Genomic DNA, 12,900 nt, shown 5'->3' on the forward strand with positions numbered 1-12,900 from the left:
ATTTTGTTTCAGTTGTGCCACTGGTGTTCCCGGGGACCAAGACGTCGGCAGGCCCCCAGCCAGGTGTCCACAGGAGGCTGATGAACGGTGGGACTCCTGTTCTCCTTGCAGAAACCTCCCTATTGGGGCCCGACGGGCAACCCGGTGCGCCCCCTGGTGGAACTGCGCAGGACTGCGGGCGCTGGGGCCGCCTCTCTGGGGGATCCTGGTCCAGGAGGGAGTTAAACCTTTTCTCTGTGTTAACCCCTTGCATTTCCCTCCTGGGAGAAGAAACGAAGGCCCAGCGGGGTGACAAGGATCTTCGTAGTCCTTTTGTTTCTCCTCCCTGAGAAAGTATGTCGAACCACCGTTGCCAGTAAGAATGATGTTAATCCCTTCCCTGGGTGAGAAGGATGCTAATCCGGAGCAGGCTAATCTGGACTTGACTCTCATTGTGTTTGAGAATATAAATAACAAACGCAAGCGTTTTCCCCTGCTAGTAGTCACGAGTGCTTGTTTCACCTGTCACAACCCACTGAGACTCACCAGAAGGCCACCCTGCTCTGGCGACGTTGCTGGATCCACTCTTGTTTCTGCCTTCCAGGGTGCACACAGCTGCATTTGCATACATGGACTTGGACACACTCCCCCAAACAGGAATACACCCCGCTAGGCCCAGATCCTTATCTGATCTCCTTCTGCTGCCAGTCCGTGGCTTTGGACAGCCATGTCTCTGAGGCTCACTTTCCTCATCTGTGAAATGAATAAGAGAAGTCAGCTCTGTGCCCCACACAGGCTGCCATGAGCATGTAAGGCAGACGATGGAAAGCTGTCCATTGCCAAGCAGGAGTTAGTAGTCGAGGACCTCGGCAGGCTTTCTAATTCATTCTAGAAATGTTTGCTGAGCACCTACTGTGCTCTAGAGAGAAGTCAGATTCACACCTTTTCTTGGAGGATAAAATCCCATCTGCGCTCAGAATCCGATCCAGCATCCATATGACAGTTTACAGGACTGTGTGTGGCCTGACCTTCTCTCCCAGGACATGTCCTATGCTTATTCCACTCAAGACACTCTGACCTTCAGAATGTTCCCTTAACATACATGACAGGTATGGTTCTGCCCCAGGACCTTGGCACATGCTGTTTGTTCTCCATATTCCCTCTTCACTTTCCTCTTCTCAGTTCATCTCTCAGCTCAAATGATACCTCTCAGCCTGGCCTTCCCTGGTGCCATGTGTATAGAAGGACCCCTGGCCCACACTATTCTCTCCCAACGCATCCCTTGTCACATGCAGTATCTTCTCATTGCCCAGTGTTTGCCTCTCCCATCAGAATGGAGGCTCTGAGAGGCAGGAAACTCTGAGCGCAGTGCCTAGGGCATAGTAGGTACACAACATGTATGTGTGGAATGAATGAAGGAAGGAAGAAAGGAAGGAGGAAGTACCCATGTTTTAAAAAAATATTTATTTATTTAGAGAATATGTGCACACAGGAGAGGCTGCGCAGGGGAGAGGCAGGGGGAGAGGGAGAGAGAATCTTAAACAGACTCCCCACCCAGCACAGAGCCCTACGCAGGGCTCGATCTCACAACATGAGATCATGACCTGAGCCGAAACCAAGAGTCAGACACTTGAAGCAACTGAGCCACCCAGGGCCCCATTTTTTTTTTTTTTTAAGATTTCATTTATTTATTCATGAGAGACAAAGAGAGAGGGAGAGACATCAGCAGAGAGAGAAGCAGGCTCCTCACAGGGAGCCCAATGCGGGACTTGATCCCGGAACCCCAGGATCACACCCTGAGCCAAAGGCAGACATTCAACTCTGAGCCACCCACATACTCCATCGGCCCCATGTTTTAAAGATTTTATTCTTTTAGAGCAGTTTAAGAGTCCTCATAGATATATCCTGTATATCCCCTGCCGTGGCACGGGCATAGCCTTCTGCATTCAGCGTTCTGCACCTGAGTGGGACAGTTGGTATAGTGGATGAACCTCCAGTGACACATCATCATCACCCCCAGTCCATGATTTACATTAGGGCTCACTGCTGGTGTCCGGTCTGTGGGTTTGGGCAAATGGGGGATAATAGGCTAGATATCCATCGTTAGGGTGTCGTGCAAAGGAGTTTCACCCCCTTGAAAATCCTCTGCTCTTCCTGTTCATCCCCCTCCCCCAACCAACCACTGACTACACTGATCCATTTACAGTCTCTGTAGCTTTGCCTTTTCCAGAATGTGCTATAGTGGGAACTATACAGTGTGTGGCCTCTTCAGACTGGCTTCTTTTACTTAGCAGTATGCATTAGAGGTTCATCCATGTCTTAGGGGATCCTGGGTGGCTCAGCGGTTGAGAGTCTGCCTTTGGCTCAGGGCATGATCCCAGGGTCCTGGGATGGGTCCCACATCAGGCTCCACACAGAGAGCCTGCTTCTCCCTCTGCCTGTGTCTCTGCCTCTCTCTCTCTCTGTGTCTCATGAATAAATAAGTATAATTTTAAAAAAATCCACGTCTTTGCATGGCTCAATGGCTCATTTCTTTTTTAGCCCTGAATAATAATCCATTGTCTAGATGGACCACAGTTTATTTACTCACTCACCTGCAGAGGGACATCTTGGTTGCTTCCACGTTTTGACAATTGTGAATAAAGCTGGGATAAACATCCGTGGGCAGGTTTTTATGTGGACCTAGGTTTTTAGCTCCTTTGGGTAAATACCAATGAGTGCAATTGCTAGATCATGGGGTAAGAGTGTGTTTCGTCTTGTACCCTATCATTTTTTTCAGTGTACAATTCTGTGGCTTTAAGTATACTCCCAAAGTCATGCATCCATCAGCCAATTTGAAGATATTTTCATTACCCCCAAGAAATCAAGCTCCCCTTAGCAATCAATCATCAGTCCCCTCCTCGATAATGCTTCCATTTATCCAACCCCCTGGATGTGCCAGGCACTGCGCTCAGTTCATTCTCATGGTGACTCCACAAGGTGAGACTTTTTTTTTTTTTTTTTTTTTAGATTTTATTTATTTATTTGAGAGAGAAAGAAAGAGAAGCAGACTTCCCACCAAGTAGGGAGCTAAGGAGCTAGAGGTTGAGACTCGATCCTGGAACTGAAGGATCATGACCCGAGCCAAAGGCAGATGCTTAACAACTGAGCCACCCAGGCACCCCAATAGGTGCTCCCATCTTCCAGATGACAAAGCTGAGACCTGGAGAGGTGAAGTCACTTGCCTGCATCACTCAGTTAGGAGGTAGTGGAGCTGGGATTTGAACCCACAGGGAGCCTGTGCTTGGCAGATCTCACCTGAATTGGATATTTCCCAAGCTCTAGTCATTCTCCTATCACCTTGAGTACCATGAATCGACCGGACTAATATTTAGCTAATATTTTACTTGAACTTGACTCATTCTTTTTAATATAAACCTTTATTGAAATATGATTCACACATTATGTCGTTTGCTCTTCGAAAATATACTGTTCAGTGGGTTTTGGTATGTTCACAGATTTGTGTGACCAGCACGACAGTCATCCTTAGAACCTTGTCCTTACTCCCAAAAGGTAACTGAACCCTTTATTTTTTTTAGACATTTTATTTATTTATTCATAGAGACACACACAAAGAGAGAGAGGCAGAGACACAGGCAGAGAGAGAAGCAGGCTCCATGCAGGGAGCCTGATGTGGGACTCGATCCTGGGTCTCCGGGATCACGCCCTGGACTGAAGGCAGCGCTAAACCGCTGAGCCACCTGGGCTGCCCAAAGCTGAACCCTTTAGCTGCAGCCCCTCCATCCTCTGTCTCCCCTCCCCCAGCTGTATGCAAACACCATTCTGTTTTCGGTCTATGAATTCACCTGTCCTAGGAACTTCAGATAAAGGGATTCACATGGTATCTGTCCCTTTTTTTCTTAAATATTTTATTTATTTATTCATGAGAGACACAGGCAGAGACATAGGTGAGGGAGAAGCAGGCTCATGCAGGGAGCCCAATGTGGGACTCGATCCCAGCACCCCAGGATCACGACCTGAGTGAAAGGCAGATGCTCAACCACTGAGCCACTCAGGCGCCCCGGCATTTGTCCTGTTGTGTCTGGCTTCTTTCACGCAGTGTCCAAGGTCCATCCATGCTGTAGCGTGATGGGTCTGAACTCCATTCTTGTTTCTGGCTGAATCGTATGCCACTGTCTGGATAGACCACATTTCCGTTATCCATTCGTTGGTTGGTTTCCACTTTTTGGCTCCTGTGTACACTCCTGCCACTTTATCAACCCATTGTCGGGTTTGATTTCAGCGTCTACCTGCACTTACTGTGTATTTGTTTTCCAACAAGGAGCAGCATTGCAGGGTTCTTGATTCCTTGAGGGAGCTCCACATTGTCTGTGCAAAACTGATGCTTAGTCCATGTTTGCTGAAGGAGTGAGTGAGGGCAAGAGTCAAGAGCCCCCTATGGGAGGCAGATAGGCACCCAACTAGCTGACCCGAGGAAGGAGTGGGTGATCAGTCCCCCCAGGCTTGGTTGTGGGCGGGGGGCAGAAAGGCTCAAGGTACAACCTAAGCTGGGTGTTGACGAGCGAGTAGGAGTCTGCCGGGTAGGGAGAGGCAGGAGGGGCAACCAGACAGAGCGCCCATGCTGAGCTGGGCTGGACAGCCTGTGGTACAGCGGTGACTTGTCCCTGCCACATCGTTCCTGGGATGGGGGTGGGGGGCACCCCTGTGCTCTCAGGACGGCCCCTCATCACTGGGCACTCCGGGGCTCGGAGGGAAAAATGGAGAATTCAGTGGCGGGGGCAGAGTTCCCAGGACCAAGCCCCACTCCACCTGCCCCGGAGATCTGGCGATTCCTGAATGCCCGGCTCAGATTTGTGCACCAGGGTCATCCCAGGGCTTCTGAAACCAGATTTACAGGCCCGTTGCCTCTAGATTCTGCCTCAGGAGCTGCAGCCAGAAGGCAGGCTGGACAGAGATGGGGAATTAGTGACAAACCCAGAAGAAGGAGCACGTGCTGTTTCATACTCCAGCCTGTCCCTGCCTGTCCAATGTTTCAAGCAAAGCCAGTGGTCTTGATTTTTTTTTAAAGATTTTATTTATTTACTCATGAGAGATACAGAGAGAGAGAGAGAGGCAGAGACACAGGCAGAGGGAGAAGCAGGCTCCATGCGGGGAGCCCGATGTGGGACTCCATCCCAGGACCCCAGGATCACGCCCTGGGCCAAAGGCAGACGCTCAACCACTGAGCCACCCAGGCGTCCCAGGGGTCTTGATTTTGATGTGAAATATCACCAATTTTATATGTTGAAGCAAAAAAAATTTTTTTTTAAAAATTCAGTGCTGGTGAGGGCAAGTGGGTGGGTCAGGCCACACCCAGCCGCCTTCCCTTAACACACCAGGCATCGGCAGCTTGTTTCACACCCATCACCTGGCTGAATCATGCCCTAACTCATGGGGAAGCTGAGGCTGGGGGAAGGGAAGCGGCTTGGCCCAGGCACATACAGTGGGCCAGTGCAGGTGGGACTCAGTGCAGGCCTGTCCAACTCTGGGGGCATCCAAAATGACCTGAGTGTCCTCTAGAGGGCTTTCTAGCTGCAGTTGCACTGTGTTGTCCCTCCTCCTCGCGTCCCTGTCCCTGTTCCTTGTTCCTGGCTATCCTCCTGACATTTAAAAAAGGCACCATTTAGAAAAAGGAAAAAAAAAAAAGAAAAGAAAGGCACCATTTTCCTTGTGCAGTGCTCAAAAATGACCACTAGAGGACGAAATGGAGCTGAACTAGTTCCAACCTTTCCTTTTATTTTTAGTTTTTAACCCCTTCTGCACTAGAACCTTCACTCTGAAAACACCACACCTTCCACGACCACTTAGGTTTTCTTTTAACAGATGCCACTGATTTTGGTACACGTGTCACTCTGTTCCGTGCTCTCTTAAGTCGCTTGTCGGTTTTTATTTCACCAGCCTTGCATCAAAGCTCCTGGGCTGCAGTGGGGACAGTCTCCTGCAGCTTGCACAGCCCCTGGCTGCCCCATTTACCTTTACCCATGAAGTTTCCCTTCTGAAGAAATTAGTTTTTGGGGAAAAAAAGGAATTCTGTTTTTATTTTATTTCCCAAAGGAGTGTAGCATATGTGTGTATCTGAGGGATGTGAAGGTAGCCCATCGTGAGAGCCCTGTGAAGATAGAGATGGCATTTCTGATCTATGCAGAAGCATCTCTAGAGATGCGGGATCTTCTACTTGAACATGGGGTCTCTTGAGAAGGGGAACATTTGGGTCAAATTCCAAGACTTGGTCCACTTCCTCTAAGAAGCCCTCCGGGGTTGCATCCTTTCCTGTGAACTCCAGGCCCTCTAGCCTCTGGTGCTGCTGTAGTGCTTCTCTCCCCGTAGATCATAAGCTCCCTGGAGGCAAGGACCATGGCTCACATGGCCTTACTCAATGTCCCCACTGCTCCATGGTTCATCCTCAAGATGTTCCATGCCTGAGCACTGGCCCTCTGCTGGGGACTTTTGTGACACCACCTCACCCCACCCTCGTAACAGCCCTGTGAGGGGAGACATTATCATCAGCCTCGTCTTATGCCTGAAGAAACTGAGGCACAGGGAGGAGAAGCAGGCGGTCCAGGGTGATGCCGTGGGCAGGATCGGAGTCGGGGTCTGAACCCAGGCTTGTCTGAGTGCAGAGCCCTGCTCTAGACAGCTCCGCACCCCCTCTCCTTGCAGGTGCTCAAGCAGAGCTGCAGGAATCAGTGGGGAGGGAGCTCTCCAGCTGGGGTCTGGGGGCTGCCGGGGCACACCTGCCCATGCCTCCCCTCCTCTTTTTTCTCCTCCTTCTCCAAAAGCAGGTTGGAATGTAATCTGCATGTCCTGAAAGGCACTCATTTGAACTCTACAGTTTAATCATTTTTAGTGGATTTATGAAAGTGTACAGCCGGCGCCAGGGCATTTTCATCTCCCCCGAGAGAAAGCCCCTACCGGTTAGCAGTCAGTCTCCACGCCCCCTGCCCTCCCCAGACCCTGACAACCAGGACCCACTCTGGGTCCCTGTAGCGTTGCCTTTTTTGGACATGTCGTGGGTCCTGGGAGTGGACTCACACGGTGTTGTGCTGTGCCGAGCAGAGGGCTTGGGTGCAGCCAGGCTGCAGCAGGCATCGCTGTGCTTCTGTCCTTTGTGTTGGGCTGGCTCCTTCTGGTCCACGGCCTCTTCCCTGCCTCCCCCACCCTCACTGCCCCTCCGCAGGTGGGCGGAGCCCTCTGGGGCCTGCCAGGCAACAGCCAGTCAGGCTGGGCACTCACGAAGGGGTGAAGAATGTCCTATTTTCCACCTCCCTCCCCCCCACTGCCTCCCAGTTGTGCATGTTAAGTGATTTCCAACATCCTGCAGATGATGACGCCCTGTGGGTTGGCTCTGTCCTGGCCAGATGGGCTCAGAGGTGCCTTTCGGGGAAGAGGGCAGATAACCCCCCCCAAGTTGGTGGGGTGACCCCCAGCTTGGGCTCCTGCTTGTTCTCTGCTAGCCAGGGTGCTGAAGGCAGAGTGCCATCATCCACTCACAGCCCGAGAGCCCCCGGCTCTGAGCAGGTTCCACAGATTACTTATTTCCTCTCCCCAGTGTCCCTGTGGGGCAGGCACCGGCATCCCCTCTCCAATTTACGCTAGGGAGCTGGGGCACACAGGGCTTAGCCAGCCCAGTATCATGCAGCTAGCTAGCACTGGGATGAGGACTTGAGCCCAGACTTGTTCCCCGGCCCCTGGGCTGCCTCTCTGAGACCTGCTGTCCCCTCCCTGGCCCTCCATTTCCCCCTCCGACAGCCTCCTGCTCTGTCTGTGCCCTGAGTCTGTAAGAGGCTGTCAGCTTCTGGAGGACAGGGCCATGTGTATGGCTTCCACGGGTCCCTTTTGGTGGCGGACAGGGTGCTGTGCACACAGTAGGTCTGCCCTCAGTGGGTGATGGGTACACAGATGCAAGCGTCATTTCCTTGTCAGCGAGACTAAGCTCTGGGAGAAGTGGGAATATTCAGCCCTTTGGGATATGGTTACAGAGCACCTGCTAAGTGCTGGGCTGTGTGCCAGGCCCTGCCTGTGGAGAGCACACAGCGTCGTGGAGGAGACAGGCTCTCATCACACTGAGCACCCTAACACACTCAGAGAGGGGGCTCAGTGAGTCATGCTTCCGTGGAGGGCTTCCTGGAAACATGCCGTTTGTTTGCCTTGGGCTCGAAAGATGGTCAGATTTCCCAGATGGAAACGGCATTTCTGAGCGTAGACCCTGTCTGAGCAAAGGCTGGGAGGCGGAGGGTCCCCCCATACCTCAGGAATGAGTTTGGCTGGGACAGTACCTGGAGGCTGTATGGCTAAGGGCATTGAAGGCCGAGCCAAGAAGCGAGGCACACTGCATGGACAGCAGCAGGGATGGGGGGCAAGCAGGCCACTCTGGTGTCTCAGGTGGGGGCCGTGCCAGCGCCGTCTCTGCCCAGCCCCTGGCACAGGGCCTGGACACAGTAGGTGCAGAGGGATGAGCGGGCTGCGTTCCTTCAGGGTGGTCAATTGAGGTGTGTGTCAGGGCCGGGACATGGTCCACACCTGGGTTGTGGGGACCAGGAGGAGAATGTGGTGGATCTGGTCCCCAGGCAGCACCATGCAGTTCTGCTCTGTCCCCGTGGGAATGCAGGCCAATGGGCTAGGTGGTCCCATATTTCTAGAGGAGCTGGAGATCTGCATCGCTACACGCACTTCTTCCGAGGCTTACATGCTGGCACCTGTATTCAAATACAACAACCTAGCATGCCTGCCTTCCTCCCTCCACCAAAATCACCCAACACCCAAACAAAATCATGCCTGGGGGGCGGCCAGTTTTCATCTCCCTTCGCAAATGCGGATGGCAATTTTCGCGACCTCCCATCCCTTTGGGGAGGTTTCTGCTAAGCTCTGATCTCTCAGGAGGGCTACATAGTTATACATTCAGTCTCTGTTTGAATGAATGAATGACATTAAGAAGATTGCCCCAGAGGACACCTGGGTGGCTCAGTCGGTTAAGCGTCTGCCTTTGGTTCAGGTCATGATCCTGGGGTCCTGGGATCGAGTCCTGCACCAGGCTCCTTGCTCAGTGGGGAGCCTGCTTCTCCCTCTCCCTCTGCCCCTCCCCTGTTTATGCTCTCTCTCTCTCTCTCAAATAAATAAAACCTTAAAAAAAAAAAAAGAGTTGCACCAGGACCCGCTGTGGCCAGGTGTTACACTGGTTCATGGGGAGACAGGTGGCCCAGGGATGGGCCCTTGGGCTTGAGGGATTGAAGGAGAGGCAGAGAGAAGCAGCAGGTTCTGCTGAGAGAGGTGCTCTGGGACCCCTGCATCCGGGGGGCCCTCTTCAGCCCAGGCCAGGGGTTGCCAGAGGGGCCGGATGGTTAATCTGAGGGTAGAGAGCTCAGCTGGAGCAGGAGGGAACCAGGCGAAGAGGAGGGGGGTATCTTCACTTTCTAGGACTGCTGTAAGGAGCCACCACATCCTTGGTGCCTCAAAAACAATACATACTCTCTCTTTTGAAGCTCTGGAGGCCAGAAATCTGAAATCAAGTCGTCTGCCCGGCCAGGCTCCCTCCAAAGATTTTAAGGGAGGCTCCCTCATGGCCTCCTCCAGCTTTTGGTGGCTCCAGGCCCTCTATGGCTTGTGGCTACCTGGCCCCAGTCTGTGTCTCTTCCGTGTGGTTGCATCTTCTGTTTCTTACAGGGATACTAATTAGATTTAAGGGCTTACCTGGGTCATCCAGGATGACCTCATCTCAAGATCTTTAACTTGATTACATCTGCAAAGCCCTATTCCTAAACAAGGTCACATTGACAGGTTCTGGGTGGGCATATCTTTTGGGGTCCACCATTCAACCCGCTGTAGGGAGGAAGACTGAGGAACGGCCTGAGCAAAGGCCCTGTGGGTGCGTGGCTCGCTGGGTAGGGGAGGGGCCAGAGAGCGGTCGGGTGGTGAAAGGCAGGCAGGGGCCTGTGGTGGGAGAGATGGGAGCTAAGGATAGGAAGACGTTCAAGGTATGTGTGTGGGCCGCGGGGGTGCCTTTGTCACCTGCATGCAGGTCGCACCCCTGCCAGGTTAAGACAGGTCCCATACTAGGGACTGACCCAGACTAAGTAGACGTTATTTCTGGCCTGGAGTGGGGGCTGCTGCTCTTGGGGGTATGCCCTGGTGACTGTGACTGTGACCATCCCCGGGCTGGGCCAGCTGGGATTTGGGGGATTCCAGCTTTTGTGCCTGCCCACCCCCACCTGCCGGTCTTGGGTCTGCTGGGTCTGCATCCTGGCCTTGCCGAGTCTGATATTTTCACTTCTTTGTTTATTCTTCTCACCGTGTCTCCATCCCCACCCCTGCCCTGCTCTCTCCCCAACTGTGCTCTGTTCTCTTTGTCCCTGTCTCTCCCGCCATCTGTCTCCTCGCCTTCTCCGACTTTCTTTGGGTTCCTCCCTTTCCCTGCCGGTGCCTCTCCATCTGGGCTCTTCTTCACCAGCAAGGCTTTGTGCTTGGGGACCATGTGCCCCCTCTCCCGTCTCTGTCATTCCCCTCCCCTTGCCCCCCACTCCTCTCTGGATCCTCTTCCTTGTCAGGCCGGTGGGAGACCTGGTGTGAAGAGCTGGCCCTCAGCAGCCTCCACTCACGGAGGCACGGCGGTGGGGGATAGTTAGCCGGCCAGGGCACCCATCCTGCGCTTCTGTTACTCAGGTGTTACCGTTGTTCAGTCAGCACACTACACACACCCTGGCCACACAGCCAGCCAGCGGGGGCCAGTCCCCCCCTGGACCGTTAGCCAGCGAGTGAGGCCGCATCCTCTGGTTGTGCCTTCAGGACTCGGCTCTCTGGCTGTGCCATCAGCTGGACCGACCCTCTGACTCTACCATCAGCCAGTAGTCAGCTAGCAGGGCCCGGCTTTCTGGCTGCACCGTCAGCCGGTCAGGCAGTGAATGGGGACACTGGCTGTACCTTCAGCTGGATCCTCAGCTGGGCCCAGCCCCCAACCGTCAGGTGGGCAGTGAGCAGCTGGGACCCATTGCCTGCCGGATGTGGGGTGCCAAGAAGTGATGAAGCCATAGGCCTGCCTTTGAAGAGCTTTGAAGTTCACCCCATGGTTTCCTCTGCTGCTGAGCTCAGCTCTCCCCGCAGTGTTCCAGTGGGTTTCCTGTCAGCTGCTCAGCCCCAGTGGCTTGTGGGGCTGGTGTGCAGTGCAGATGGGCCCAGGGGTCTGGAGGGTGGGAGCCCGGCTCTGAGCCAACCCCTCTGCTGAGAACCCTCCCTCTTCCTGGAGGGAGGGAGCAGGCCTGCCTCAGGCGTGGCTCTGGCTCTGGGGTGACAGCTCCCTGTGCCCTGGTCTCTGGTGCGGACCTAAGCCAGGAGGTGGTCTTGAGCAAGAGGCCCTGGGCCTTGGTAGCCACTCACCTGCTGCAACTCCCTTTGCCTCTTGGAGTCTCTCTTTACTCATCTGACTGGTGGAGATGATAACACCTCCCCCATGGAAGTGCCGTGGGAATGAAACTGGATATTTCAGTATTATTTATATTCAGTATTATATTTCAGTATTATTATACTTCACTGAATTTGCAAAACCCTGAAATGCAGAGATAATCCATCCCATTTTACAGAAGGGTTAACTGAGGCTCAGGGAGGTACAGGGACTTGCCAAGATCAGTCTCTTTCGAAGGAAACATCCAAGAAAGTTCACCTGGGGGGGGGAGGGCTGTCCTTAGATGTAGGTGTAATTTGCATTCTTAATCTCTGAGAATGGATGCTTCTCCCAGTCCCTCCATCATGCAGCTGGCAGGTGGTGGTGACTCTGGGAGCCCGTCTCTCCCTTCTTTAGCAGCCCCACCACCTGCAGGCGTGGACAGAACCCAGAACTTGTCTTGGGGAGCCCCAGGTTCCAGATTTGGCTCAGTTTCCAACTTGCTGTGTAACTGTGACCAAGTCCCTAGCCTTCTCTGGGCCGCAGTTTTTCCCCTCTGCGAAATGGGGACAACCAGACCCTCCTTCCAGGGCTAGACACTTAGCTGAGCCAGAAGGAACTTGATCGGAGCCAGGAGGGGCTGTGCGAACTGATGGGATCCATCTGAGTTGATTTGTTTCCCTTCAGTTGTGAGGAGTTGGATGGGGGCGCTCCCTCTCAGTGTGTGGTCGGGGGAGGAATCACACACGCTTGTACTCACACGTTCACACACTGAGACCCACACACATACACAGAAGTGCATGCACACACGCACTGACGGGCTCTTCCTGCCACACCGCTGAGACACCCTCCATGCCCAGAGCATCCGGAGGTGGGGAGAGCCCAAGGGTCCTGACAACTCAGCTGGGTTTGGGAGGAGCCGCCCCCGGACCCGCCCCCCTGGACCAGCCATCTGAGATGTTCCAGGCAAGGCTCACGGGACCTGAGCAGTGACATCCCCACCCCAGAGGTGGCCGTGGCCATTAGCAGGGCGTCTGGCTGGTCCCCTGGCTGCCAGCCGGCCTCTGAATGATTCATACCGCCTTGAACTTGACTCCGGCGTGACCAGCCAAGCGGGAAGAGCCTTCCCCATCCAGAGAAAAGCTGGAAGTGTGCACAGTGCCGGCAGCAGAACCCCAGGGCACCTGAAATGGAGTATTATTACTGCCCCAGCTTGCTGAAGCTCCTACGGTACCTCTGGGTGAGTGTGGCCGCCTGGACTTGTACTTTCTTTTTCTTTGCCTCATGCCAAGTTGGCTTTTGGGTTCTGTCTGGCAAGCAGCTGTCTCTGTTTTCTTGAGGAACAGTGGTGGTTTCAAGGTGGAGGGAGTGTTGGGGAAAGGGGGGGCCGTTTGGTTTGGGAGGCAGAGCAAAGAGAGAAGAGCAGAGTCCAGACTGTAGTGATCACTGCTTCCCGGGAGCCGGTCACAAGTTTTCCCAGTCCTCGAGAAAAACAAGAAAAACAGGGCCAC

The 12,900-nt window shown here is 53.6% G+C and overlaps 1 protein-coding gene across 5 annotated transcripts in view; it reads left to right on the forward strand.

The window, feature by feature from the left end:
- KIAA1671 (KIAA1671 ortholog) overlaps positions 1-12,900 on the forward strand; it is a 201,523-nt gene that overhangs the window by 86,690 nt on the left and 101,933 nt on the right. The window contains exon 1 of one of the 5 annotated variants that reach the window (XM_072725196.1): positions 12,149-12,629. The exons of the other annotated variants lie outside the window; for them this stretch is intronic. Within the exon in view, the coding sequence (XP_072581297.1) occupies positions 12,579-12,629 (51 nt within the window). The 5' untranslated portion in view covers positions 12,149-12,578. Of the gene's footprint in view, positions 1-12,148; positions 12,630-12,900 lie in introns of those variants that run through there. 5 annotated transcript variants of the gene reach the window in all.

Source organism: Vulpes vulpes, chromosome 10 (genome assembly GCF_048418805.1).
Source record: "Vulpes vulpes isolate BD-2025 chromosome 10, VulVul3, whole genome shotgun sequence".
NCBI lineage: Eukaryota > Metazoa > Chordata > Mammalia > Carnivora > Canidae > Vulpes > Vulpes vulpes.